At 45.1% G+C, this 27,085-nt stretch overlaps 1 protein-coding gene across 4 annotated transcripts in view; it reads left to right on the top strand.

The window, feature by feature from the left end:
- The window catches only part of Ano2 (anoctamin 2), a 352,659-nt gene that overhangs the window by 12,643 nt on the left and 312,931 nt on the right, over positions 1 to 27,085 (top strand). For 3 of the 4 annotated variants that reach the window (XR_013423166.1, XM_078015366.1, XM_078015367.1), the window contains exons 2-3: positions 13,401 to 13,585; positions 14,787 to 15,113. Coding sequence is in view for 3 of the 4 variants with exons in the window: in XM_078015366.1 (XP_077871492.1) it covers positions 13,401 to 13,585; positions 14,787 to 15,113 (512 nt within the window). In the remaining variant the exon portion in view is untranslated. Of the gene's footprint in view, positions 1 to 13,400; positions 13,586 to 14,045; positions 14,258 to 14,786; positions 15,114 to 27,085 lie in introns of those variants that run through there. The other variant, XM_040281078.2, reaches the window with a different exon arrangement.

Genomic DNA, 27,085 nt, shown 5'->3' on the forward strand with positions numbered 1-27,085 from the left:
TGCTTTAGTTATTCTGGGTCTCTTATTTTTCCAGATGAATTTCATGATTGCTTTTTCTATTTCTCTGAGGAACACCATTGGGATTTTGAGCAGAATTGCATTAAATCTGTCTAGTGCTTTTGGTAGTATGGTCATTTTGATAATATTAATTCTGCCTATCCAAAAACAAGGTAGATCTTTCCATCTTCTAAGGTCTTCTTTGATTTCTCTTTTTAGGGTTCTGTAGTTCTCATTGCATAGATTTTTCACCTCTTTTGTTAAGTTGATTCCCAAGTATCTTTTTTTTTTTTTTGATAATGTAAATGGGGTAGTTTTCCTCATTTCCTTCTCAGAGGCTTTGTCACTGATATACAGAAATGCCTTTGGTTTTGGGGGTGTTGATTTTATATCCTGCTACTTTTCTGAATTCATTTACTAGTTCTAGAAGTTTTCTGGTGGAGTTTTTGGGTATTCTAGGTATAGAATCATATCTTCAGCAAATAGTGCTAATTTAAGTTCTTCTTTTCCTATACTTATCCTTTAACTTCTTTCATCTAATTGCTCTGGCCAGTGTTTCAAGAACTATGTTGAACAGAAGTAGTAAAAGAGGGCATCCCTGTCTTGTTCCAGTTTGTAGAGGGAATGCCTTCAATTTTTCTCCATTTAGAATGCTGTTGGCCTGGGACTTAATGTAGATAGCCTTTATGATGTTGAGATATGTTCCTGTTATCCCTAGTTTTTCTAGTGTTTTGAACATAAAAGGGTGCTGTATTTTGTCAATTGCTTTCTCTGTATCTATTGAGATGATCATATGATTCTTATCTTTAAGTGCATTGATATGATGAATTACATTTATTGATTTCTGTATGTTGAACCAACCTTGCGTCCCTGGAATGAATCCCACTTGATCATGGTGCACAATCTTTTTGATATGTTTTTGTATTTGATTTGCCAGAATTTTATCGAGAATTTTTGGATCTATGTTCATTAGAGATATTGGTCTAAAGTTAAGAAAATAAATTTATTTCTTACAGTTCTGAATGCTGAAAAATCCAAAATTAAAGCCATGCCACTCAGTGTCTGATGAGGGCTTGTCTGCTTCTAAGATGATCTGTGCCTTATTGTTTTTTCCTCACATGATGGACATATGAGAAAGGTAGAAAAAAGGTCTAGTTAGTTCACTTAAGCTCTTTTAGGAGAGTTTCAATCCATTCCCAAGGCCAGAACCCTCATGGCCTAATTGCTTCTCAGAAGTCTCTATGTCTTAACACAGTCGAATTGGGGATTAAGTTTCATCATGAATTTTGGAGGGCCACAAATTTTCAAACTATAGCACAATTGAAGAAAAAATAAACAAATTGTATTTGATAAAAATTAAAAATGCTTCAAAAGATACTATCAATAAAATAAAAAGACAACCCATAGAATGGGAGAAAATATTTGTAAATAATATATCAGATAAAAACTTTAATCCAGAATATATAAAAAAACTCTTACAACTCAGCAATAAAAAGACAAATAACCTAATTTTAAAATGAGCAAAGGATCTGAACAGACTTTTATTTAAAGAAGATAACAAATGGATAATAGGTACATGAAAAGATGTTCAACACCCTTAGTCAGCAGAGAAATACAAATCCACCCACCTTTTTAATCTCCAGGTTAAAAACCTTTTTAACTCTAAGGCAGCCCTCCAGTTCTAAACAGTCCTCTTGGCTGTTCTAAGTGGCACTTTGTTGCATTTATCCTAAACTTTCCTTGTTCAAGTTTTAGACGATGCTTCTTTCTTCTGATATTTCAAGATCTTTTAACTAAATCTAGGTTCACCATTTTGCTTCCATTAGTAGATTCAATTAGTAGATTCAATCTGAATCCTGATTGTACAATAGAATCACAAAAATTAAATCCAAAGTTCTGAGCGTGGAAACTCAATGTTAAAACATCAATGTTTTAATCTTCTGAAGGTGATTTCAATGTACTCAAGGTTGAGAACTACTCTATATTCCCATTTGTCTTTATCCAGTTGCAGAATTGTAGTACTTTAAGTCTGGCTTCCCATAGTGGGTTCCTTCTTCTTACAGAAGGGCTCTTGTCTGCTTCTGTTTCTCTTTTCCTCAACCACTTTGTTTAGTTCTGTCTTTTGGGATGTGGTGATCGCTGATGCTCAAATATGGACACATCTTAGTTTTAAGTAAGAACAATATATATTTGGCGAGGCAACAGAAATCTAGACGAGGTGGGGTTATGAGAAATTTTTAAAAAATTGTGTCTCTCAAGCTTTTTCTCTACCAGTTATTATGGGATCTCCAGTCTCTCTAGTGGATCTCCTAGTGATGATGGGAGTCTCTGGGTGTTTCAGTGTGTTCATGAACAATTCTCCTAGCTTCTTCATGGTGTTACCTCTTAGTTTATGCTTGCTTTGAGACTTCCATTTTTCTTAGCTACAAGTGGGTACTTACCCTCTCCCTAAAGTATTTTATGTGTAAGGCTCCATACTCAGGACTTAGGATACCCTGCTGAACTTGGCAGGCATTATTTCTCAAGGGGGATACAACCTAGCAGATTAAGTTTATTGTCTATATATATTATATGAATTTATTCATATCACTCAACAAAGCTATAACATAATAAAAATTTTCTAAACAATTTCCTATAGGTTATAAGTATATTTGGGATATTTTATAAATTCTCAGGATCATTCATATTCCTCATATCTGCTGAATGAATCCTTCTATAACCACTAACATCTCACCCAAATTCAAAGACCTCAGTTGCCTGGAGTGGGAGCTATGATTGGAAGAGCTGTCTTAGGTTTTAACTCTAGATCCAGTTCATTTTATTTTATTTGTTTACTTAATATATATATTTTTTAGTTGTTGATGGAACTTTGTTTTATTTATTTATATGTGGTGCTGAGAATCAAGCCCAGTGCCTCACACCTGCTAGGCAAGTAAGTGCTTTACCACTGAGCCACAACCCCAGCCTGACCCAGTTCATTCTCCATCTTTGGAGAGACAGGAATAGGAAAAAGACCATCAGACTTGATTACACCCAGGAGGAATTGACAGTTTGAGATGGGAGATGCTTATGAGTGGTGGAGGGCAATGAAGGACCCACAAATATTTTCAGGGATCAGTCAACTTCATTAAAATGGTGTGTGTGTGTGTGTGTGTGTGTGTGTGTGTGTGTGTGCGCACGCACATGCATGTGTGTAACATGTGGCAGGGGTTGGGGGAAGGATTACATTTTGTTCACCAATGCATCATCACATTCTTTCATGTCAACAAAAGAGAAAACAGAGCAAACCTGTTATAAAACAGGTTATAATTAGTGAGGTAACAAAACAGTTTTGATCAATTATGGTGTAGGCGGGCTATTTTCTTATGACATATGAGGAGGGACACTTACATCTTAATCTCATCAGTCACACTCTAAAGTGTAGGATAGGCTGCCAATGAGAAAGTTTCATTTGGACAACTTGTTCAAGTCTCGTTAGTAGATTTTGTCATTGAGTGAAGCACTTCTTGAAATGAATTTTGTAGAGAAATAGAAACTGTAAATCCAAACAAAAACAAATACAACTCAACTCACATTCCCTGATTTCAATTCAACATACCACAAGGCTATCACAGTACTGGCATAAGGAGAGATAAATCTCCCTGGTCTTTATTATAGGATATCGGGTCTGAAAATTGAATGTTAATGTAATTTGTGAAAATGCCTTTTAAAGAGGTGAGAAATGTCAGGAAAGGACTTACTAACTTATATGAGCTATTCCCTTTCCTTTTCACACGTTAGTTAACTGGTGTGGTTAGAAGTGTGGACTGTGAGTATGCCAGTGACCTTGAGCGACTTTACCTGACATCTCTAATGCCTCAGTTTTCTCATGAGTAACATGATGACAATGATGTCTACCTTATTAGAGTATGAAGATTAAATTAGTTGATATTTGTAAATTGCTAAGAACACAGCCAAGCGCATATAAAGTGTTAAGTATTTGTTTTAGTCAGCTTTTTTGCCACTGTGACTAAAAGACCCAATCAGCATAATTGTAGAGAGGGAAAAGTTTATTTGGGGGCTCACAGTTTGGAGCTAGCTCCATTCCTCAGGGCTGGAGATGAGGCAGAACATCATGGTGGAAGAGTATATGATGATCAGAAAGCAGAGAAGAATCCACTGGCCAGATACAAAATATATATCCCAAAGCCATGCCCCCAACACCCACTCCCCCAGCCATATCCTACCTGCTTTCAGTTACCACTCAGTTAATCCCATCAGGGGATTAATTCACTGATTGGGTTAAGACTCTCTCAACCTAATCATTTCTCCTCTGAACCTCCTTGCATTATCTCACAAGTGAGATTTTGGGGGACACCTCACATCTAAACCATAATAGTACTAATGTTTAGTTGTTATTAGGGAAGCTCTCTGCTCAGTTCAACACAAAGAAGTCTATCCTGTTTGAAACTGACTCAAAAGGAAAGATTTCCCAATTCCCTATATCTCTTCCAACTCCTTGTTGTGTCCAGACTCCTAGGCTAGGCATGCAAAGATATAAGAGGCAAATTTTCTGAATGTCAGAATTTAGGGAAGGATTAGCATAGGACTAATACTTTAGCTGAATGGGACTTAGGCAGGCAGAGAGAACATTCATTCCATGCAAGAGTAACCGCATGAGCAAAGGCACAAGTTTGAGAGTAGCTTTGGCTAAAGAGGAGTTGCTAAATTTTTGGTCTTAAATGTCCCCTAAAGGCCTGTGTGTTAAAGGCTTGGGCCCCAGCCTATGGCACTGTTGGGAGGTGGTGGAACCTTTAAGAGGTGAGATGCTGTTGGAAGAACTTAGGTTATTGCATCCCTTCAAGGGCATGCCAAGACCCCAGGCCCTTCTTTCTCTCTCATTTGTTTTCTGGCCAACTTTAGGTGAGGAGCTTCCTCCACCACATGCTCCCATCATGATGTGCTACCTTGCCACAGGCCAAAAGCAATGGAGCTCACTGTGCATAGGTGGAAACCTCCAAAACCATTAGCCCAAACAAACCTTTCCTCTTTTAAAGTTGATTTATCTCAAGTATTTTTTAGAACAGCAGAAATCTGACAAACATGGGAGTGCTCTTGTTCAATGGAGGATTAGGCAGCAGAGAAACATAAAAACCAGATATAGAATTCTTTGAATGCCAAATTGTTCTGCAAAGCCTGCAGACAATGGACACTTTAGAGCAGCACTGTGACCAGATCCATAAAAGTTTCAGGAATTTTATGACACTTACTTGAAACACCAAAACCCCATCCACCCACTCTTCATCCATTCATCTACTCAAGTACCCATCCATCCACCCATGCACTCATCTACCCACCTATCCATATATCCATCCACCCCTGCCTACATCCAGTCAGTCATAGTCCATCCACCCTTCTACTAATTCATCTGTCTATCCCTCCCTTCATCTGCCCACTCATTTATCCATCCTTCCTCTGACATTCCATTTATCCTCACTATAGCCAGAGAGCTCCTTATAATATAATGTTAATTTCATTGCACTGCTGCTCAAAATCCTTTAATGTTGTCATAAATCAAGAGCCCTGCATATTAACAGTGGGATTTGGGGTGGTTACAGGGTTGGGGAGAAGTGTTTGGAAGTAAAAAGGAGAACAATACCAAGATCAAAGATAAGAAAAAGCGGATCACCTTCTGTAGGTTGTTCATTCTCCCTGAAGAGAGAGAGAGTGTGTGTGTGTGTGGGGGGGGTGCGCGAGCAAAAGATACTGGAAAGATTGATAAGAAAGATTATTAAGGGCCTCATAGGTCACATTAAGAAGTGTTTACTATAATTCAGGGAGTTACTTTCAATGCCCACCAGCCACATCACATAGTGACCACCTGTTTGAACTCTGGGTGATAAGGGAGCATGAGGAGGAAGTAAGTCTTCATTCTCAGAAGTTCAATAATTCAAAACAGTCAATCCCAGAGATTGGTTGCACAGGACCAGACCAATGACTGATTTTCTCCCTGGAATCTTCCCACTTTCCTTGCCCATTGGCAGATGCCTATTCCTTTCTTCTAGATGAGTTTCAAAGTTCATGTTCTCTGGGGGCCTTTCCTGATAGCTCTAGGCAGAACTAAGAAACTTTGGCTTCTATAGATTCTTGTTTATACTCCAACTTTGGCTCCTTTCCCATTCCTAAAATTGCCTTCTCATTGGTCTGCCTTCCTTCTGTGTTAATCTTTCTTTCTTGGGAACACCTAGGGCTTGGTGGAAAGGATTGTTTTCTGTTTGGCCTGTTTTCCCAATGTTTTATGCAATGCTTTGCAGTTGAAATGACTCTGGAATGAATGAACAAGGGGTATGAAATATTATATGCAATACCCCATCCTCCCTGGGAATGGCCAAGTGTGTGCTCAGAATGCGATGGTGAGTGAAACACAGGGAAAGACAAAAATGCAGGAGTAAGGCAGAGAGTGAATGAGGGTGGAGCCAAAGAGCAGTCTAGACAGGTAGGCAGGAACCAGACCACAAAGGTCCTATTTGCCATACTGGTTTTGGTCCTGATCCAAGAAGAGTGGAAAGCTGTTGGGGTGGAGTAACATGGTCAGTAACTCAAGCTGCTGTGTGAGCTGAGGATGGGAGGGAAGCAGGGTTAGTGGCAGGGAGGACAGTTAGCTTCTCTCCAGGTATGAGGTAAGGATGCAAACTGTGGCGATGTCATGATCAGGAAAGGAATGTTGGGGACTGGGGAGGGGAAAGGGCTGTTTTTGAGTTAAGACTTTGATAAGTAGGGGCGAGGAGGCAGATTTGCAAATGGTTCTTCTTGTATATGTATGTGGTGCTGTTGATTGAACTCAGAACCTTACACATGCTAGGCAGGTGCTCTTCCACTTAGTTATATCTTCAGTCTTTTTTAATTTTAATTTTTGATGGTCCTGGGGATTGAATCCACTGCCTAGTGCATACTAGGCATGTGATCTACCACTGAGCTCCATCCCAGCCCCACAAATTGTTCTTTTGTGGGAGGGAACTGGAGGGTCATCCTTCTACTAGGTTTGATGACATTCAGAAGCAGAGGAAGTTGCAAGACCTATTGGGTAGGGAGTGGGGTGATCAGCAGAGCCAAATTGTAAGCCTGGAGCCTCAAATTTTGGCTGACCTAGGTCAAATTCTTACAGAAAAGGAAGGCAAGACTCAGCATAAATACTGGTTCTAAATGAAATGAAATTCACCGATTCTAGGATATAGATATTCCTTGACTTGCAGTGGAATCACATCCCAATAAACTCATTTTAAATTGAAAATATTGTAGGTCAAAAATGCATTTAATACACCTCAATTTCCAAACATCATAGCTTAGCCAGGTCAACATTACATGAGCTCAAACTCTTACATTAGCTTGTATTAGGCAAAATAATCTAGCACAGAGCCTATTTTATAACAAAACATCGACTATTTCATGTAATTTGATGAATACTAAAAGTGAGAACAGAATGGTTGTGTGGGTATGCTTTCACAACATTGTAAAGTTGAAAAATTGAAAATATATTGATCATAAGTCAGGAACCATCTGTACTTGAGAAGGGTCCCAGGGTGAGGCCTTCAAATTGGAAAGTTCCCAGGTCTCTCTGAGGCTTCCAAGAGGGTCTGCCTCATTCTTGATCTGGGAGACTATAGATGCTCTGTCTCCCCCAGAGCCACCCTGGGCCTATCTGGTCTTGCTGGAAGTAGTGGCCTTGAAATGCGCTGATGGAATCTGTTCTTTTTTCCTGGGCCCCTTGTATTTCACTCACTAGTGGTTAGCGATGAGACTAATAATGCCAAGAGGGAAACTCTGAGGGAAACCCCTGCTGCCTGAGCTTCCTCCAGAAACCTCCTCTCACAGTCCTCTCTCTGGGAGGCCCTGAAAACCTCCTAGGACTTGATGACTCACCTTGCCCTTCACCCTGGTGCCTGGTGAGCCCACTTCCTTTGGGCTTTGCCCAGCATGGGTATGCCTCGTTCCTGACTGTGTTTCTGGTCTCTTTGCCATAACTACTGCTTAAGCTTTTTCTTATTCTTGCTAGTCCTCCAGTGTAAATGCAAGGAGAGGTTCCTTCCTTTCTCCTCTGTTCAAAAGACTCTTTCTTCTAATCCTGTGAAGTGAACTTGGAGATTTCTGCCAAGCTGTCCCAGCGCAGCATGAGTTGAAGAGCCCAGACAGAACTCCTGCCTCACAGCTTCATGGTGCAGCAGGGGTGATACTTTCAGACTGAGACCTCTGTCCCCATTAATGTGTGGCCCTAGTGACATCTGTAGGGCTTACTCATGTTTTAATTTTCACTTATATTGTCGGAGAATGTTAGCATGGGCTCTTTGCACTTTGGTGCAAGTTAGCTTTTTGGACAAGGTAACCTGTAGTTAAATGAAGGAATGGGTGTGCAAAGACCATGACAACTAATGGGAAAGTGGAGGGATAGAAAAGGTGGGACCAAAATTGGGAAGAGGTTTGGACAAGCTCTGGGAGGGAGGCAGTGAGAGGGCAGGCCGTGAGAGGGCAGGCCGTGAGAGGCCTCTGGAAACGGGCTCTGCCTGTTTTTTCTTTGAGATTCAGGCCTCTCCCTTTAGCCTATGTTTACTTCTTTTAAAATCTCTGATCCTGCTGCTTCTTCATCTGCCTCTGTAGAGCAATCTAAGGAACCTGCAGCTCTCTTAAGTGTGAAAGTTGGAGTAGTCTCCAACTAGAAGGGGCAGAGTTCCTCCCTGGGGCCACTGATCTAAAATAGCTTAAGAATGTAGAGGATAAAAATCTGTGTGGTGGTCTTGGAGGAGCAGGAAATCAGTTTCCTTGAATCAACAAGTGGATAATAAGTGCTTCTCCTACCTAGTCTGGGAAATGTCCAGGAGGAAGTGGATGGAAAATAGGTAGGTAGGGAGGAGAGACAGGGAAGGTCGGGGCTTGGAGCAGAGCAGCTGCATGGAGCAGAGAAATCAGCGTAGGAAGAGGCAGATGAAGGGACAGGCACTTGTGCCTTGAAGGAGGATTTGATAATTATTCCTTGCATTTTCCATAGCTCATATACTCCCAAGGAATTTTAATCTTTTCTCCTGCTCTCTCATTCTACTCACCCTAGAAGAAAATGATACAATAATGACCTCCCACCCCACCAACCCTCCAACCATAGAATTAAAATCTAAGCTCAGTGAAAATATATTCTTTCTCCAAAATTATAGTAACATCATGACTAGGAGCCAAGGGTACCCCGGGCTTGCCTTTGGCTCAGGGTGCTGATTGTGAGTCCTGTAACAGCTGTAGAGTAGGAAGGGAGAACTGGACCCAATGCTTGTTCACTGGCCATAGCACCTGCCCTTGTGCTATCCTCATGCAGTCCCAAATCTGTTTGAGATTTACCGATTGTTATATTCTTGGCCTGAGAAAAGACTATCAACTTGTGACCACTCTGAGACAGGCTGTGTGGCCTCCAAATAGTAGGCCAAGATCAGAACACTGCCTTCCCCTTCATTTCCTCCCCACCCTCTAAAAGTGTAGGGCCCCTTATGAAGTGTATCTGTGGATTCATCATAATGCTTCAAGTTCTCCATAAATGGAAGTAAGAATTTTCAGAAACACTTTTAGTTTCAGAGACATTGGGAATGGGAAGGAGAGCAGGTGGGGACAGAATTGGAGAATACAGTTGTCCCTTGGTATCCACAGAGCCAATTGGTTCCAGGACTTTCCACAGTTAGCAAAATCCATGGGTACTCAAGCCCGTTATATAAAATGGTGCAGTGCTTGCATAGAATCTATGCATATCCTTCCATATGCTTGAAATTATTCCCATATACTTATAATACCTAGTAAAATGTAAATGTTATGCACCATAGTTGCTAGACCATATTATTTAGGAAATATTGGCAAGAAAAATAAGTCTGTATATGTTTAAGATGAAACCCCTGCCACAAATATTTTGATCTATGTTTGGTTGAATCTAAGGATGTGGGGCTTGTGGATGTGGAAAGTGGACTGTATATGGATCACATTTTACTTTATAGTAATGATGTCATACTCTGGCAATGAAGGAAATACTTGAGTTGAGGAATGGATCTAAGAGATGTATAATTTCCAAAGATCCCTCTGAGGGTGAAAGGGGTGGATGGATTGGGAATTTTCTAATGACCAAAATAATAGGTGGCCCACAACTAGATGAAGAGTACTAGGGGAAGTGTGTTCTAGGCCAATGGACAAACATGTATAAGATCTAAACTACAAGGGAGTGTGGTGCCTGAAAGCAGGGCAGTATGGCTGGAACCAGCAAGATATGGGGAGCATTGAGGTGAGGCTGTGGGCAGGGCCTTATTGTGCAGGGTCTTACAGCTCAAGGTTAGTGGGAAGCCCCAGAAGATTCTGTGCAAAAGGAAGTTTTGGCCAGATTGACATGTTATAAGGACCTCCTGGCTGCATTATGGGGAACAGTGAGAGGGAGCAAGGTTGATGGCAGGAAGACCTGTTAGGATGCCATTGTCTCATCCAGGTGCTGAGGGTGAGAACTGCCACTAGGGTAGGAGTCAATGGAAGTGCAGAACAGATGTGTTTTGCTCATGTTCTAGGAGGTAAAAGTCATAGGATTACTGACAAATTGGATACAGGGTATTAGGGCAGAGGGTTATCGAGGCTGCTCCTAGATTTCTGGCTTGTGAACTGATTGTAGGATGGTGCATTGATAGGAATGGGGGAACCCTGAACAAGAATCCTGTTGGGAGAAGATAGCCATTTTGCTTTTGGGCATGTTGACTTTGAGGGACTCTGAAACATACAAGTATAGAAGCAAGAAGGCAGGGCAATGTGTGCACTTGGGGTCTAGAGGAGAGAGCAAGGGTTAAAGTAAACTGGGGAATTATCAGTCACAGATGGCAACGACATTCTCAGGGATGGATTAGAGAACCCAGGGAAAGAGTGAGAGTGTTGAAAGGCCCCAGGTCCGAGCCTTAGGGAAATCCATCTAATTAATATAGAGATGGGTGAGCACACTCTGCCCTCAGGACAGCCATAGCCATGAACTCTCGGGGATCTCTTGTTCTGGACAGCAAGAATGGCAAATGAAAGATTATTTCCAGGGGTTTAACCTATGCTGTGTACAATGGCCTTGACTTCTCATTGACCTCAATGCACTTCTTCTAGCTTCTGAAGGAGTCCTCTAGGCATTTGACCATCTGGCCCATGCTTCCTGATGGCCAGGCTGCACTCACCCCCTTCAGCCTTCTCTCATGGTGCAAGCCAGCTCTCTGGTCTTCCCACATCTGTGTCCATATCACTTGAAATGCCTTTCTGGAGCAGGATGGCTGAACACTATGTTGTGCTCTACCTTCTGGGGAGTGGAGAGGCTGCCATGAAAGCAGTCCCCGATAGCCGTGAGACATGTGGCAGTGAGCAAGCAGAAGGAGTGGCCAGGATGGCTAATGGTGCTCTGGGATGTCAGCCTCAAGCCGCAGGTGGCTAATGCACTGTAGCCTGACCAAAGCTTTGGTTTGCCTCTGAGTGTGAGCTACCCCGAATCACAGCTGAAGACAGCTGCCAAAGAAGGGTCGTCCTGGACTGAGTGCCATCCTCATCACCTGCCCAGTTATGTATCTAGACAGCCTTGGGCTTTGCAGAACAGAGGTTTTGAGGATTTCTGTAGGGAAGAGTCCTTCTGTTCCAAGTTCTGCCCTGGGCCAGGTGGGGAATAGCCATGCAGAAAGGCCCCAGGGAAGAAACCTCTCTCTAGTGTCTTGAGCTGGAGGACCCTGTTGCCCTGCCAACATGCATGCCCAGTGCTGTCCTTCTGTGATCTCCCTCTGCAGAGGGTCTTCCTGGCCTGCCTTGGTTTTCAGAAGCCACCACCCCTCAAGAACAGCTCTGGGCTCAATTCTGCCTGCTTTCACTTCCTGCCCATGATACAGACAAGAGCCCACGCTACAGGAATAAGTTATGGAACTCTATCCTGCTAGTCACAGTTATGTTTGCAGCATGCAACTCTATCTTCATAAAGAGGTTATGTATCTCAAGTGCAGAGACCAAATGTTCTAGGCTCCCTGGAACTGTCCAGTAGAGAGCTGAGCACGGATGGGGCTGCTGCACAAGTCAGTAACAGATCCAAAGCTGTTGCAAGAATCCCAGCACAGCTGCTTTCTGTTGTTTCATTCCTCCATCCATCCATCCATTAATTCAGCAGGTGCTTGGGAAAGAGCTGGATGTCTAAGGTGTTATTTCTGCTTGCATAGAGCTTAAAAAAGAAAATAGGAAGAATAATTATAATCACCACCTTTTATTGCCTGCTCAGAGGCTAATTGCTGTTCTGGATGCTTTTTATTAAAGGTCAGTTATTTTTATTTATTTATTTACTTATTTTTAATTGGTTCACAACAGCTGGATGCTTTGAATGTATTCTTTTCTTTTTGTTCTCACTTGGATCCTGCAAGTTTGGGATTCTCATTTCACAGCTAAAGAGACAGGCTCAGAAGTCACAGTGCTACTGAGTGGCAAAGCTGAGGTTTACGGCCAGGTACACTGGCACGCTGCGTTGCTACAAAGTGTTTCTCAGACGTGGGACTAGATTGAGCCTGATCAACTCATGTCTCCTCTGTGCAAAGTGGAACTGCAGTGTTTAATCTCTCATCCCCTCCATTTCTAACATTCCACAATTCTATCTCCTACAGGGGTCTTTTCCCTCCAGGAGGCAATATCAGGAATTTTCTGAAAAAGCTCTGTTCTCTCACTGTGGATTTTTGGAAGGCTTACTCAGGGAGGGCTGAGAAAGGACTGTGGGCCTCTGAGGTCTTGGCTTAGGCAGCAGCAGGTCCACGAGGACCCATCAAGAGTTGTGGAGGATTGGCCCCCGTCCAGAAGATGCCTCTGCCCCAAGTAGACCCACCCTTTGTGTGTCCTTGCTTTCTCCATGGGGGTGTGCTGCTGGCCTTGCTTTCCTGGGGTGAAGCCTTAAGGCCTAAGCCATTGTCATCAATTTGCACAGTGACCCCCTCCCCCGATACTGCCTGCCTGATACTGCCACCTCTCTCTTCTGGTCCCAGACAGTGGACACCATGGCCAACTCCCATGTTCCAAAGGAAAAATTAAGGACAGTGTCTCAGGGGTGGACTGCTTGCCTAACATGCTCCAGGCCCTGGGGTTCCATCCCTTTTGCGTGCACACTGCCCCCTGGTCCCCAGAGAAGAGATCATGATTGGAAGGAGCTCCTGATGGCAGCTTGAGGTGTGTGTGTGTGTGTGTGTGTGTGTGTCCCTACTTCCTTTTACTCCTCTGTAACCAATGCGAACTTGGTTCACTAAGGCTGTAAGAAAACATGAGCCATTTTCTTAGGGCTGTGGGTGGTTTTCCTCCTCAGTGCCTCAGTTTCTCGGTATCTTGCATTTCCCCTCGTCTGAAGTTGTTTTTTGTCTCTTTGTCTTTCCCTCTCACAGATCTCCCTCTGCTCCCTGGCTCTCCACGCAGGCTGAGCCCTCGGACAGGGGTCAGAGGGTGCCAGGGCCCCCCAAGTGGACAGCAGTACCTCAAGGTGCCAGGTCCCCAGACCCAGAATCCACAGGACAGTTCCAGCAGAGACTCTGGCCAGGCCTCTGGTGGAGAGAGCCCCCACAGCAGCTCTGTGAGTACTGGGAGTGGGCCCACCCCAACCGAGGCCCCAGGGAGCTTCTCACCTGGGGGATCCTCCAGCTGGGGGCTGGTGTGTGTACCTGTGTGAGACTCTGGGCTTTTATTAGGGCCCTTTTCTCTTCTCCCTCTAAGTGAGGTAATTACCAGCAACAGTGATTCTCTTGGTTAGGGGAGGGTCCAGAAAGGAGGTGTGGGAGGCCAGGTGATCCCACCTGTCAGTCTGCAGACACCCTGGCTCTCCTCCCATAGGCCCGAGGAACCTGTCTTCTCTGCCTCTGTGACTCTGAGCCTCTCCCCTGTGCCTGGCACTTCATCTGGTTGCCTGGGTGACCTCTCAGGTGGCTGCAGAGGCAGCTGGGTATCAAACCAGTAAAAAAAACAGGGAAACACCCAAGGGAGGGAGGCAGGTCTCAGCCCTGCTCCGCCTTGTTCTCTCTCCTCCTCTTCTTTCCACCTCCCAGTCTGGAGTGGAAGAGAGAAGGAGCCAGTTCCTCCTGCTGCTGTCATTGGCTGCTGTCATTGGCAGGGTCCTCACCAGTGACTGAAAAGGAGGAGGAAGAAGAGGATGTGGGCCTGTGAAGGGCAGAGTGTCGAGTGAATTCCTGTGGGGGGGCCAGGTGACTAGAAATTGGCCTTTGTTCCAATGGATCCAGAGAACCTGCCTGTGAGTATTCTGTGTGTGTGTGAAAGCATGGAGTGTTTGCAGGCCAGTGTGCAGATCTGAAGGGAGGTGAGTGTGTGTGGGTGTGTCACAGCACACGTGGAGGGGAGATGCATGTATTTGTAGATTCCTTTACCTGTGTGCAGAAGTGGCGGTGCAGGGGGATGTAGGTGGAGGTGGTTGTGTGCATGTGCAGGAGTGGGTGTGTGGGTGGGGGGGCAGTGTGGATGTGCTGGGGTCTGCTGCTGCTAGGTGTGCAGTCTGTGGAGGTGATATCTGTGTGCAAGGATGGTGGAGTGTGTGTGAAGCACTGATGCCCAGACTGTAGAAGAGTGGGTGGAGGGCTGTGTGGGCTGTGTGACAGATGGACTCAGGCTGCTCTGTTCCTGCACTGGGGCGGCCAGGGCCTCTGGGATTGGAGAGACTTGCTTCCTAGTCTACTTCCCTGTCCATGAGCACAAGGGTAGCTGTCTCCACACTCATCCCCTTACTCACTGGAACTCACAGTCCCTGTCCTTTTGTCTCTGGCCAGGTCATCAATAACTACCTAGATGCCAACGAGCCTGTGTCCTCCGAGGCCCGTCTGAGCCGCATGCACTTCCACGACAACCAGAGGAAGGTGGACTATGTGCTCGCCTACCACTACCGGAAACGCGGGGCACACCTGGGCCAAGGCTCTCCTGGCCACTCGCTGGCTGTCATCTCCAATGGGGAGACAAACAAGGAGCACCACGCTGGGGGCCCCGGTGACATTGAGCTGGGGCCACTCCATGCCCTGGAGGAGGAGAGGAGGGAGCAGCGGGAGGAGTTTGAGCACAACCTGATGGCTGCTGGGCTGGAGCTTGAGAAGGACTTGGAGGTGAGGCTGTCCAAGGCAAGAGCCTCGGGGCGGATGGGCTCTTGGTAGTTGGTGCCACCTGCAGGGAGCCTTGGCTTTGTCCTGGCAGATGGTACTTTCTTTCTTTCTTTTTTTTTTTTTTCTGGAAAACCCAGATTCTCTTGCCCAAGGTCTTGGTATTGCTGCCGAGGTGATTCCAGGTGGCAGTGGGATGGCCATGGTGTACCAGTCTCCTCCCTGGATCTGGCCTGGTTAGAGACTGCAGGCAAGACTCTGCTTCTGGAATCTCTCTCCTAAAGGCTTCATCTGGTAGCCCTCTCCATAATGTTTCCTTGGGATGAAGACCCGGTTTGCCTGCTGAACTTTGGGTCTAAATCCCTCTGTGGAGATAAAGGGATCTCCTTTACTAAGGAGAGTGTCAGTTCTGGCTCCCTGAAGGAGCTGTTGAGGGACATTCTGGGGAACTGATAGGACATATTTTACCAACTTGTAAGCTATGTATACATCACCTCCGGTCAGCAGACAGTCCAAGAGAATCCGTGGAAATTCTTTCTCCCACATATCCATTCTTCCTTCTTTCCATCTCCCCATCCATCCATCCACTTGTCCATCCATTTATCCACACTGATGGTTTAAAAATGATCTGTCTTTGTTATTTCCTCCAAATCACTCACTCACCTGTGTCACCGTCCCACACTCTATTCCTAGCCACCAGCCTTTTCTCAGTTGTGGCTAGGTTATCTTTGCCCTGTCTTTGTGCTGGGGGTCCCCTCTGTCCGGATCTGTGTATGCTCATCCTTCCCTTCAGGTCTCAGCTCCAATCTTATCTCCTTCCAAACATCTTCCCTAAGTACCACTGATGGCATATCTTCACTCCTGTCATTTTCTGTCCCTTGCTCCTGCTTTATTTTTCTTCACCTCACTTATCCCTGCTATTTAGAGTAACATGATCTGTCTGTCTGTCTATCTATCTATCTATCTATCTATCTATCTATCTATCTATCTATCTATCTATCTCTCCACTAGCTCCCTGAAAGCAGGGAAGAAAGGATCTTGTTTAGTTGGCTGCTACATCCCAGCACTTAAGACAGGGTCTGGCACATAGTAAGATGCTTAATAAATGTTAGTTGAATAAATGAGTGGCTTCTCTGAGTCTCAGTCCCCTTATCTGCAAAATAATGGATGCCTTGCTGAATGGTGGTTTTTACATCTCTCACCATTAGATGGGGCAATGAAAACATTTAGCCCAATGTCTTGTACATAGTAGGTACTCAATTAGTGCTCATTATAATTATTTTAAAAGGTATTATGCTTAAGGTTCAGCTGTCATTCTCATCTGAAATCTATTTTGTAAGATTCAAGTTAATACTATCCTCAGATTGGGGGGGACCCCCAGAGTTCATTCCTTTCTTCCTCTGTCCCCTGGTGGATGTCATGCATCTGGGCTCATGTCCTTTTGGTGCCAACCTCTGTTGCTTATCCAGACCGCTCAGGTAGGAGATGCTCCTCTGGGGTTGGCATTCCCTCCAGTAGGCAGAGTGGGCTCTCTCGCTGTGGGGCTGCTGATTTTCACTTTTTGAAACCCAAAGCTTATTTGGTGCCTCCATTTGGAGTTCTGGTGAGGTTTCTTCAAGGCAGTGGTATGTTCTGAGGGTCATGCAAAGAACTCTTGGGAGCTGCAATCTATCTGCCTATTGTGGGGTCTTAGGAAGTGGAGGTCAAGGCTTTTCTCAGGACTCAGTTGGAAAATGGCATGTGTCATGCTCAAGAGGGTGGTCTCGGAGGGCTGATGATATATGTTCTGTTAGCCTCGGGACCTTGGCTAGCTAGGTTACATGATCCTTTTGAGTTGAAGCTTGCTTGTCTGTAAAGAGGGAAGAATACGTTCTTCACTGGGTTGTTAGGAAGCCGAGACAAGACAACTAAATAAAGTATTTAGATAACAAGGCAACTAGCTAAAATGTTTAGTAACAATGAATCAGTGTTATTGTTAGAGTTGCCAGGTTTGGTGAATAAAAATGCATGGTGCCTAGTTAAATGTGAATTTCAGAACAACAAAGAATAACTTCTTGCAGAGTGCCGTGATACACGCCTGTAATCCCAGGGACTTGGGGCGCTGAGTCAGGAGGATCATGAGTTTGAAGCCAGCCTCAACAACAGCGAGATGCTGAGCAACTCAGTGACACCCTGTCTCTAAATAAAATACAAAATAGGGCTGGGGATGTGGCTCAGTGGTCGAGTGCCCCTGAGTTCAAATCCCTGGTGCCCCCCGCCCCTCAAAAAAGAATAACTTCTTTAAGTTATTATGAGTATGCCCTATTCAATATGGGGGATATGTTTATACTACAAATTTAAAATTCAAATGGGTCTGTCCTGGTCCCTCTCACGATTTCTGCTAGCATCTCTGTTCGTCTTCCCTGCTCTCTAGCATGTTTCACTTTGGCTGCTCCTGGATATTCCTGGCTTTGGCTGGGAATCAGGAGGGCACAGGGTAGCTCTGAGGCTGACTGTTGTTAGAGGGGGCATGTATCATGTCCTGGATTGTTGTTTCTCGTGTATGACCACTCAGGGCACCTCCCTCCCAGCTCCCACCTCTGACTTCAAGGCCCACTTAAACTCTTCTCCTTTTGAGGATTCCAGGTTGTTCAGTCTCCCCAGGCCCCTCATCATAATTATTATGATGGTAGTGGAACCTCACAGTGAAGAGTTAATTGTCCTTCTTGACCATGGCACATTATTATTGCTGATCTGCAGAGGAACTGCATGTTTCTGTAACATTCCCCTTACTCTTTGCTGCCCACTCCCTCCACAGGCAATCATTCCAGTGCATCATGGTTCTGGAAAATGTATAGCACTATTATTGCTGTATGCAATTTTGTTTTTCATTTTAAAAATAGACATTATTACTTTGAATAGTTTTATTTTTACAGAAGAAAAGAAATAGTACAGAGAGTTCCTATACACCTACCTGGTACCCAGTTTCCTCTCTTATTAGCATCTTACATTTATTTGTATGGATCATTTGTTATAATTAATGAACCAATACTGATACATTATAATTAACTAACATCCATGCTTTATGCATATTGCTTTAGCTTCTTATTTTTATTTATTTATTTTGTGGTATCGGGGAATTGAACCCAGAGGCCCTCTATCACTGAACCATACCTCCAACCCTATTTATTTTTGAGGCAGGATCCCCCTTAGTCGCTGAGACTAGCCTTGAACTTGCAATCCTCCAGCCTCAGACTCCTGAGTTGCTGGGATGACACCATGCCTGGCTCCTTAGTTTTAAAACTCTCCTCTATTCTAGAATGCCAGCTAGGACACCTCATTACATTTAGCAGTCATGTTCTCTTAGGCTCCTTTTGGTGGTGACAGTTTCTCAGAACTGTATGCATTTTAAATTTACATAAAAGCACTCTGTTTTATAGCTTATTGTTTCCTTTTTTCCTCTCAGCACTGTGATTTTCAGACACTTCACATTCTGCATGTACGTCCCATCCATTATCTCTAATGGGAAAGCAGTTTGCAGCCACCGGAGTTTACTGAGTCATTTCCTAATAGTAAAGGGATCTTAGATGTGCCAACCGAAACAGGGCTAAAAATGGATTGTCACCTCCTTCAGGACTGGCATTCCATGATTTTCTTGGTCTCCCTCCCTTCCTCAGCACCATCTTTGTGCCAAACACCGTTTGGGGATCCATCAGCTGGGGCCTGTGAAGTTCTGAACAATTCTTCTCCATGTCAACGTGGTTGGCCTTGGCCTTGAGCAGCGGTGGGGGCACGGGAGGGAGACTTTGCCTGACTGCAGCTGGCAACAGTTGATGAGCAGGTGTAGCCCTACCTGCTCAGCTGGGACTCCCCACCTTTTGGGCGGGGCGGTCTTAGGCTCTGATTTCATTTTGACTTTAAGGTAAATGGAGAGGAAATGGGTCTCTGTCAGAGACACATTAAAAATTATTCACTTAGACTTTCAGGTCAAAATAATTTGTACCCACGAAACTTTGAATTTCAGAAGAATTCATTTCCAACCCTGGTTGATATCTGGGCAAGTTTTTGACAGGAGGACAATTGGTGTGTATTTTCCTTTGGTGTTTTAGTTTTTCATTCTTTGTGCATATTTCCATGTATTGATATGGTCTGCATTCATATTTTAAAGATGTTTCTGTATTTTATCAGATGACTGTGCTACAATGTGCCTCTATATTTTCTTAGTTTTGACCATTTGATTGGAATTTCATTGGAGACATCCCTGGAAATGCTTATGAGTGACAAAGACACTTGAACCCTTACTACCAATTCAGATAGGAAGTCCTTCCAAATGGGAGGCCAGTTTAAGCAACTCAGGAGGTGTGCTCAGGCTTGAGCTTCCAGAGTGAGTCTCCTCTTGTCTTGCTGGGGCTATAGAGAGGGTGAGTTGAATGGGCCTCTTGTGACAGCTCTGGGAGGTCTGACCTCTCCACCTCCTCCCACTGTCTTCCAAACCTCCTGCCTTGACCCAAAGAGCCAGCAGGACAGAGACAGAGGCTCAGATGCATGGGTACCACCTGGGGTGGGGGGAACCTCCAGAGCAAGGTACAGTGCCATGCATGTGGGAGGCCAAGAGAGGTGTTTGTACACTTTGAGGCATGAACTTCCTTGGCCCTGCAGGCCCTAAAATTCCAGCAGGCATGGCTGGCAATTCCATCTTTGCGGGCAGTAAGGTCTTTGACAATGGGAATGGACGAGAGAGCATTGAAAAGGAGGCCAGGTGCGCACCTGTTCAGGGTTAGTGTTCCTGGGATTTGGGCGTTAGAGAACTGACAGCAGAAGCTGGCATTGTGTGGTGTGGTCTGGCATCTGCAGCAGCACATGGGTTATTTCAGCAGGGTCAGGCATGGGGAGGGCAATGTGTCTCCATTCAAGAGGCTAAGCTCTCCTTCCCAACTTGGAGTCAGGTGGGAAGCCAGGAGAGACCCAAATCCTTCTCTCAGCAGAAAGGAAACCCCTCCCCCAAATCATAGACTGTCTCTAACACCTGATCCTGACCCTGTGGGCCTGGCAGAGCCTGGGCATCTCTCACCTCAACCCAAATCACTGCACTGAGTCCAAGGAATGCATCTCACTTTCTTAAAACCAGCAGCCTCTGTTTCTTGACCTCTGTCATCACCCCCATTCTCACTTCCTTTCCAGGAATACTTTTATACACCTGATTAAACAGCGGATAGGACCATCTGTCCTCTAGGGTCTTTGGAATGAGGTGGTAGTCACTTTGGGAAATTCTCTGTCTTTAGAGTTTTGTTGTGGTTTATATGTGAATCGCCCCCCAAAAGCTCATGTGTGAGATAATGCAAAAAGGTTCAGAGGTGAAATGATTGGGTTAAGAGAGCCTTAACTCAATCAGTGAATGAATCACCTGATGAGATTAATTGAGTGGTGATTGAAGGCGGGTGGGATGTGGCTGGAGGCAGTGGGTCATTGGGAGCGTGCCTTTGGGGGTGTATATTTATATTTGGCAAGGGGAGAGCTCTCGCTCTGCTTTCTGATCAACATGTGAGCTGTTTCCTTCCACCATGCTCTTCTGCCGTGATGTTCAGACTCACCTCCAGTCCCAAAAAATGAGGCCAGCTGTCTATGGACTGAGACCTCTGAAACCTCCTTTGTGATTGTTCTGGGTGGGTCCTGTACTCACAGCAGTGAAAAAGGTGACTAAAACAAGTTTAATGTGTTGTTTTAAGGACGGGAATTGACTTTGCTAACTTCTGTGTGCTTCCTAAGACACATTTTTGCTATTTCTTGGATTGATCAATTAGTCTTCACGCTTATCCTACACGTAGGTGTTATTACAGTCTTTTTAAGGAGGTGAGGCTCAGAGAAGCTAAGTGACTTGGCCAAGGTAACATTGCTATTAAGTCATCCATCTGGGTTTTGAATCTCATCTGAGCTTCAGACCTCCTTGGATTTTTCTTGTCCCAAGGAGAGTTGCCAGGCTCTTTGTAGGAGTTTCCTATTTCTCCCTCCCCAAAATCCACAGGTTCTCTGCAGGGGCCAGGAGCTATTTTTTCCAAAGGAGGAGATATGAGATACCTTGCCCTCCCTTTCCAGAGAAGTGTACAGTGCCAGAGCAGTGAACTACCAGACCCTGGGCTTTTTGCCTATTGGAGGTTGCTGTGGCCTCTCAGAAGCACCAGGCCAACCTGGGTGCACATCTCCCCTAATGTGGTATAATAAACAGCTTCCTGGGTGCAGCCCTTAGAGTTGCCTCTGTCGCTCAGATTCTTATAGAGCTCATGTCTAACCAGCTCCTCCTCTTAGAATGCCCAATTCTCACTTTGACTTTGCTTTTTATAGAGGAAACTAGGACTTCAAATCCTTAGCAAAACCTGGTGTTCTGTCTTTTAGGGTGACAGTATCCCCTGGAGTCTTCATGCCCATTGTTTTGCCTGGGGCATCCACGGAAAGCAGACCATTGGGAGCTGGAGTGAGGGCAGTGGTGTATTTCTATGGGATGGGTGTCCCCGAGGCCTGCGTTGACGCCATATAAAATCAGTCTATGCCCTCCTCAGGAGCGGGGTGGAGGGGCCATAGTAAAGGCAGGGGAAGTGATACGGGAGTTTATAATGATGCCCAGTCCACACTGCTCCTTGGTGACGGCTGCTGCACTATTGTGAGTGTGGGTAGCAGCCACACTGCTGTTAACATGCCCTAATGACTAGGGAGAACGTGATGATTTCCCTCTGGTCTTGGATGTGTTCCTGTCCCACTAACCTCCCTCCCCCAAGCATATCTAGAGCCTTGGGCTTCTCAGCTGTCTCTTTTCTACCCCAAGGGAGCTTCAGTAACACAACAAAGACAGCCCCTGTAGCCCTGCCCTTGGGACCACAGAGCTGAGAGTTGAGCCACAGGTGGGCAGGCAGGATCAGGTTTCAGAGGGCAGGACTGGGGCAGCCCGGGGTGGGAGGCAGGAGAAAGGAAGGAAGGGGTCCAGTCCCCCAAACCTGGGTAAGTATCTATTTCCTTTTCTAATGAGATGATGATGATGATGATGATGATGATGATGATGATGATGATATAAACAAGCATTCCATCTTCTCATTTGTTCACTTTAGCAAATACACTGAGGTAAGTAGAGCAGCTATTGACCCTTCCCATGGACTAGGGGAAAGGAAGTACTTTATCCAGCTGGAGAATAGCGTGGCTGGGCCTTGAAACCAGCTCTTCCAATTCCTACTCCTCACATTTTCTTAAAATAACTTACCTGAGGGGAGTTTGGCCTGTCCACTCACTCCGCCTTGGAGATAAATAAGCATTGTCCAGGAATTGAATGGAACTGGGCAGTGGGTCTAGTCAAGAAAAGCAGGCAAAGAGAGGCAGGGTGGGTCCCTTTTCAAGTCCTTTATGTCCATCATCTTTCATTTATGGATAGGCATTTCTGGTGGTCTGCAGGATCCCTCAAAAGGGGATAAAAGGAAGTTTCTGGGCTTTGACTTGCCATGTCCCATCCTGTGATCCCAGAGGGCATAGATCAGTGAAGTCACAATTGTCCTTGCTAAGGGACCTGGCCTGGGTCCCATCTCGACTGGCTGTGTGTTTTTCTGATTTTCCTCTGTTACCAGGGTCTTTCTGGTAACAGATACATGATATGTATGAGAAAATGGGATCATAGGGCCCTAGAGTTGTAAGGTTTGAGGTAATTTTTTTTTTTTCAATTCCATCTGAGCGTGGGAACTGAAATCCAGAGAGAAGATATGACTTGCACGTGGTCACGGTGCTCGTTAATGCCTTAATCAAATTAACCATTGATGATAGGAAGCCTATGTAAGCACATTAGTCAAGGGAGTTAACTTCCTTCTCTTAGGTCGGTCTTCCTTGTAGCTCAGTTATTACTTTCCTGCGCAGCTGGTATCCCCTGGTGTTCCTGCTATGACCGCACTGGGGTGTTGGTGACTGGGACCTGTTCTTGCCTTAGCTATACGCCGTGCTGGTTGTGAGATATCCTGAGTATCACTCCTGTTTCCCACATGCATTTATAGCAGCCTCTGAAGTTGGTGAAGGGAGAGTTGGGAACAGTTGGTCTCAGTCCTGCCAATCATTCTTTTTCATGGCATTACTGGATGTTTTGGGCTCTGAGACACACAACTAGAAAGAAGTCCCGCTTTGTCACCTGAAGATTCCAGGTCTTTGAGGCTTCTTGGGCGGTCGTTACAATGGCAAAGGGAACGGGAAAGCTCCACCAGGAGGAACCTGCCAGGCTCTTTCTCGGGCTTGCTATCTTCTGCTTCAGTGATTTATGGAGCACCTCTTAGGTGCCAGGGGCTGGGCTGGGAGATGACACAGAAGTGAAAAAGAGACGTGGTCCCTGTCTTCAAGGGGAGGCAGAATTGATAGTGGAGAATCACATGATGAGGTCTAAAAGTGCTGTGGAGAGAATCCTGGGGATGTGTGTGACTCGAGGAGGTCTTGAGTCTGCCTTAGAGCTGTTGGCGAAATCACCTTCCTTGTCCCTACCCCAGATGCTGGGGGTCCCCACAGAGGGGAACGGACTGTGTTCCCTGCCTTTATCTGATCACCATCAGCATGCTGAGACGCCAGTGTGGACCATGCACGTTTAGAGGGTTTAGCCGAAGTGTTTGTGGGGTGTGGCAGAGTCTCTGGCCCTTTGTGGTGTGAAGATAAACACGTTGGATCTATTCGGTGCTTGATAGATGTCGAGGTTGGTGCTTGGGGTTGCTTCAGCCTTGAGTGCCCCCCTCACTGCAGGAAAGGTCTCACTGCTACCCCTGCTCATCTTGTCATTGATGACCCTGGGACCAATGTGGCAGCAACAGGGCTTCTGAGCTCTTAATGATTTTTGGGAATAGAATCCAGGGGTAGAATTCATAAACTTGGATGGTAGGAAACTGCGTCTTTATTTTCATGGACACTTCACTAAGATTTCGCAGTTATCACAAATGAGGATGTAGACAAAATCCTCTAGTACTTCAAGTTTCTGTGATTTTTGTCACCTATGGAAGTGACATGTAGATTTGTCATATTGTAGTCATTGCACATCCCTTCAAGAACATTTACATTCTCCTCTACTTTCAAATTAGGACACTTTTTAGATGGGCTGCTAGGTCTTATTATTTAACGCACTGATATTAAGAAGTAAGCATATGACTTTATCAAAAATTTGTTAAAATTTTTGATGAGTACGGATTTTGTTTTGTTAGCTTTCATGGCCATTGTATACATTTAAAAGCTTTCTGAGAAGTGGTCCATGTGTTCCATCTGTCTGTCCTAGGGTTCCATGGCTCAAAAATAGAGACCCTTGATCATATCTCGCAAAACCTAGGAGAGGCCTCAGACAGTGGGTGGCAGTCTTGCCTGGCTGCCTGTGGAGAGAGACCAGATGCAGACAACCCCAGCTGCTGTCTGGGAACTGCCTGGCTCAGAGAAGGCACCTGAGTTGTCTCTCTGCAGGGGCTTGGTTTGTGGGTCACTTGGCATCAGCCGAGCTCCTGCTCACTACAGCTGCCACACTGGGCCAGCGTGACTAGCTGCACTGGGAAACCTGTGGTTTGGTTCTTGCTATGACTGGATCCAATCTGAGAGAGAGCTGAGCACTGGATATGTAGGTTCTGGGTTCTGCTCTGCCACCCCCTGGCTTCTTTCTGGATCTTGAGTTTCCATCTGAAAAAGGAGAAAGTTGGGCAGAAATCAAGGACTCCAAAACTGTGAATCTGACAGTCTTGGACTGAGGTAGTCTATACCAAAATTTAAAAAAAAAGAAAAGATAAGGTTTTCCTAATTTATTAAATAATGACATTAATAAAGATAACTTTCCTTAATTGAAGTTTGTTCTTACATATCTTTTTGTTAAAACTTTGGAAGCTATTACTCCTTGTCTGCCAGTAAGTACTTGCAGAGGGGAAGAAGGAGAGTGGAGAAGGGAAAGAACACTCATGGAAAAGATGTGGAACTGGCTGATGATGTTTAACTTCACAACTCAGTTCAGGTTGTGATTTTTTTTTTTGTCACATATCCTTATAGATTTCTCTAAGTTGTTTCTTGTTTGAATGTTGGAATTAATCATGTTGGTATTTTGAGGCTCTTTGTAAAGGGTTTAGTGAGGAACACTGTGACCTGTGGGTGTCCTGCCATCTTCTGTGTGACTCCAAGGCCCCTTGCTCTGCCCTTCTGTGACCTACAGCACTGAACAGTGCATGCTATTTGAAAGGCTGACTCCTGTTCTAGATGAACAAAGGGGCAAATGGATTGGAGGGTGGCTGTGGAGTGACATTATCTCCAAGGGCGATAATGCTTCTGTTTATATCCAGGCCACCAACACAAGCGATGGGTCACCTAATGTACTCCAGCCTTCCCTTGTCTATGTACTGTGATTGTAAACTGATGTTAGAATGGAGGTAAAAGGAAGAAAGCAAGCAGAGTCAGCCAGGTCACTGTGTACAGAACAGAGCAGGTGCACTTTGGAGAACCTGCCTTCCCTCCTCCCTCTTGAATTGCCCAGGGATTCAGCTAAAATCAGAGGATATACCTGGGCATGGTGGTGCACACCTGTAATCCCAGCAGCTTGTGAGGCTGAGACAGGTGGATCCATCGCAAGTTTAAAGCCAGCCTCAGCAACTTAGAGAGACCCTAAGCAATTTATTGAGACCCTGTCTCAAAATAAAAAATAAAAAGGGCTGAGGATGTGGCTCAGTGGTTAAGTGCTCCTGGGTTCAATCCCCACTACCAATAAATAAATAAATAAATAAAAATTAAAATAAAATCAGAGGATATGTAAATCTTCCCAGCAAGATTGATAGACATTGTCATTCATGGCTCTTAGAGAATCCTGCACATTCTGATACCTCCCAGAATGTGAACCCCAGTCCTGGGGCGTTGCTGGTTTGGCAGTTTCATCTGCTATGTTCCACTCTGATGTGGCCAGCAGCTGGACTCTCTATCCAGCCCAGCTGTCCAGGGGTCAGAGTCAGGTCTGGACCAGGTGATCGCTGGGTTTCCACTGAGGAATGGATTATTCTCTGGTGTTAAGGGCTGCGGTCTGTCTGGCTGAGGCTATTTCTGTCCAAGCTGTGTTCCTTCCTTCTCTCAGAGCTCTTGCAGCCCAGGGAACTTACACTTAGCTCATCCACAGGCCTTTGTGGGGTCGAGGTGGCTCAGGCCTCAGAGAAGGCCTATGGGGTTTAGCACCTTTTCAGGAATAGGAAGTCAGGGGTGGGATTTGATCCGTGTACTGTTCTGTTGTTTTGTTTTCTGTTGTCAGATGCAAACCCAGGGGCCCCCAAAGGCTTCAGAACAGAAACCCCGGGGCCCTTGGAGTTTGCATGGGTTTGTTGCTGGCTCCCTGAACTCACTGCCCATCCGTGGTTACAGTGTTGTGTGTGTTGCTATGTACTGTTCTCACTCTGCACTGTGGAGTTGGGAAGGACGCGCCCAGACCACGGCCTGTGAGTAGGGTCTGGGTGTCCCAGCTGTGCTGCGGAAGATTCAAGAATGAGTGGTTATTATTGGGAGGTGACTTCTGCTCTTCCACACCTGGACTTCTCCAGCAGTGTGACACAGTAGGAAGAACTTCAGGTGTGGAGAGTGAAGAGCTGGCTTCGCGGATGTCTTTGTGTACGGTTCTTAGCCATGCTGGGTCCATTTTCTTACCTGAGATCAGTAGCCAACACCTTCCAAGGATAAAATACTTCATCAACTATAAAGTGTCATAAAATAGACCCAAGTTGTTCTCCTTTGTGCTTTAATTTTCCATTTTTTCCATGCTAGGAGCGGAAATGACTTTTCTTCATTTTCAGAATGAATGAAACTGTCTAATAATGAATGGATTAGGCATCCCCAAAGGAGGAGGCACACCATCCAGTTGGAAAACAAGAGACACACCAACAGAGAGTTAACTATTCAAGACACATATTCTAATGGCTTCTTTCTCTGTTTCCTGAGCAAAAGGATTTACAATTTTCAGCAATTTGGAACCCATCATTCTGATTTTGGATATCGCTGCT

The sequence above is a fragment of the Ictidomys tridecemlineatus genome, chromosome 6 (assembly GCF_052094955.1).
Source record: "Ictidomys tridecemlineatus isolate mIctTri1 chromosome 6, mIctTri1.hap1, whole genome shotgun sequence".
Lineage (NCBI taxonomy): Eukaryota > Metazoa > Chordata > Mammalia > Rodentia > Sciuridae > Ictidomys > Ictidomys tridecemlineatus.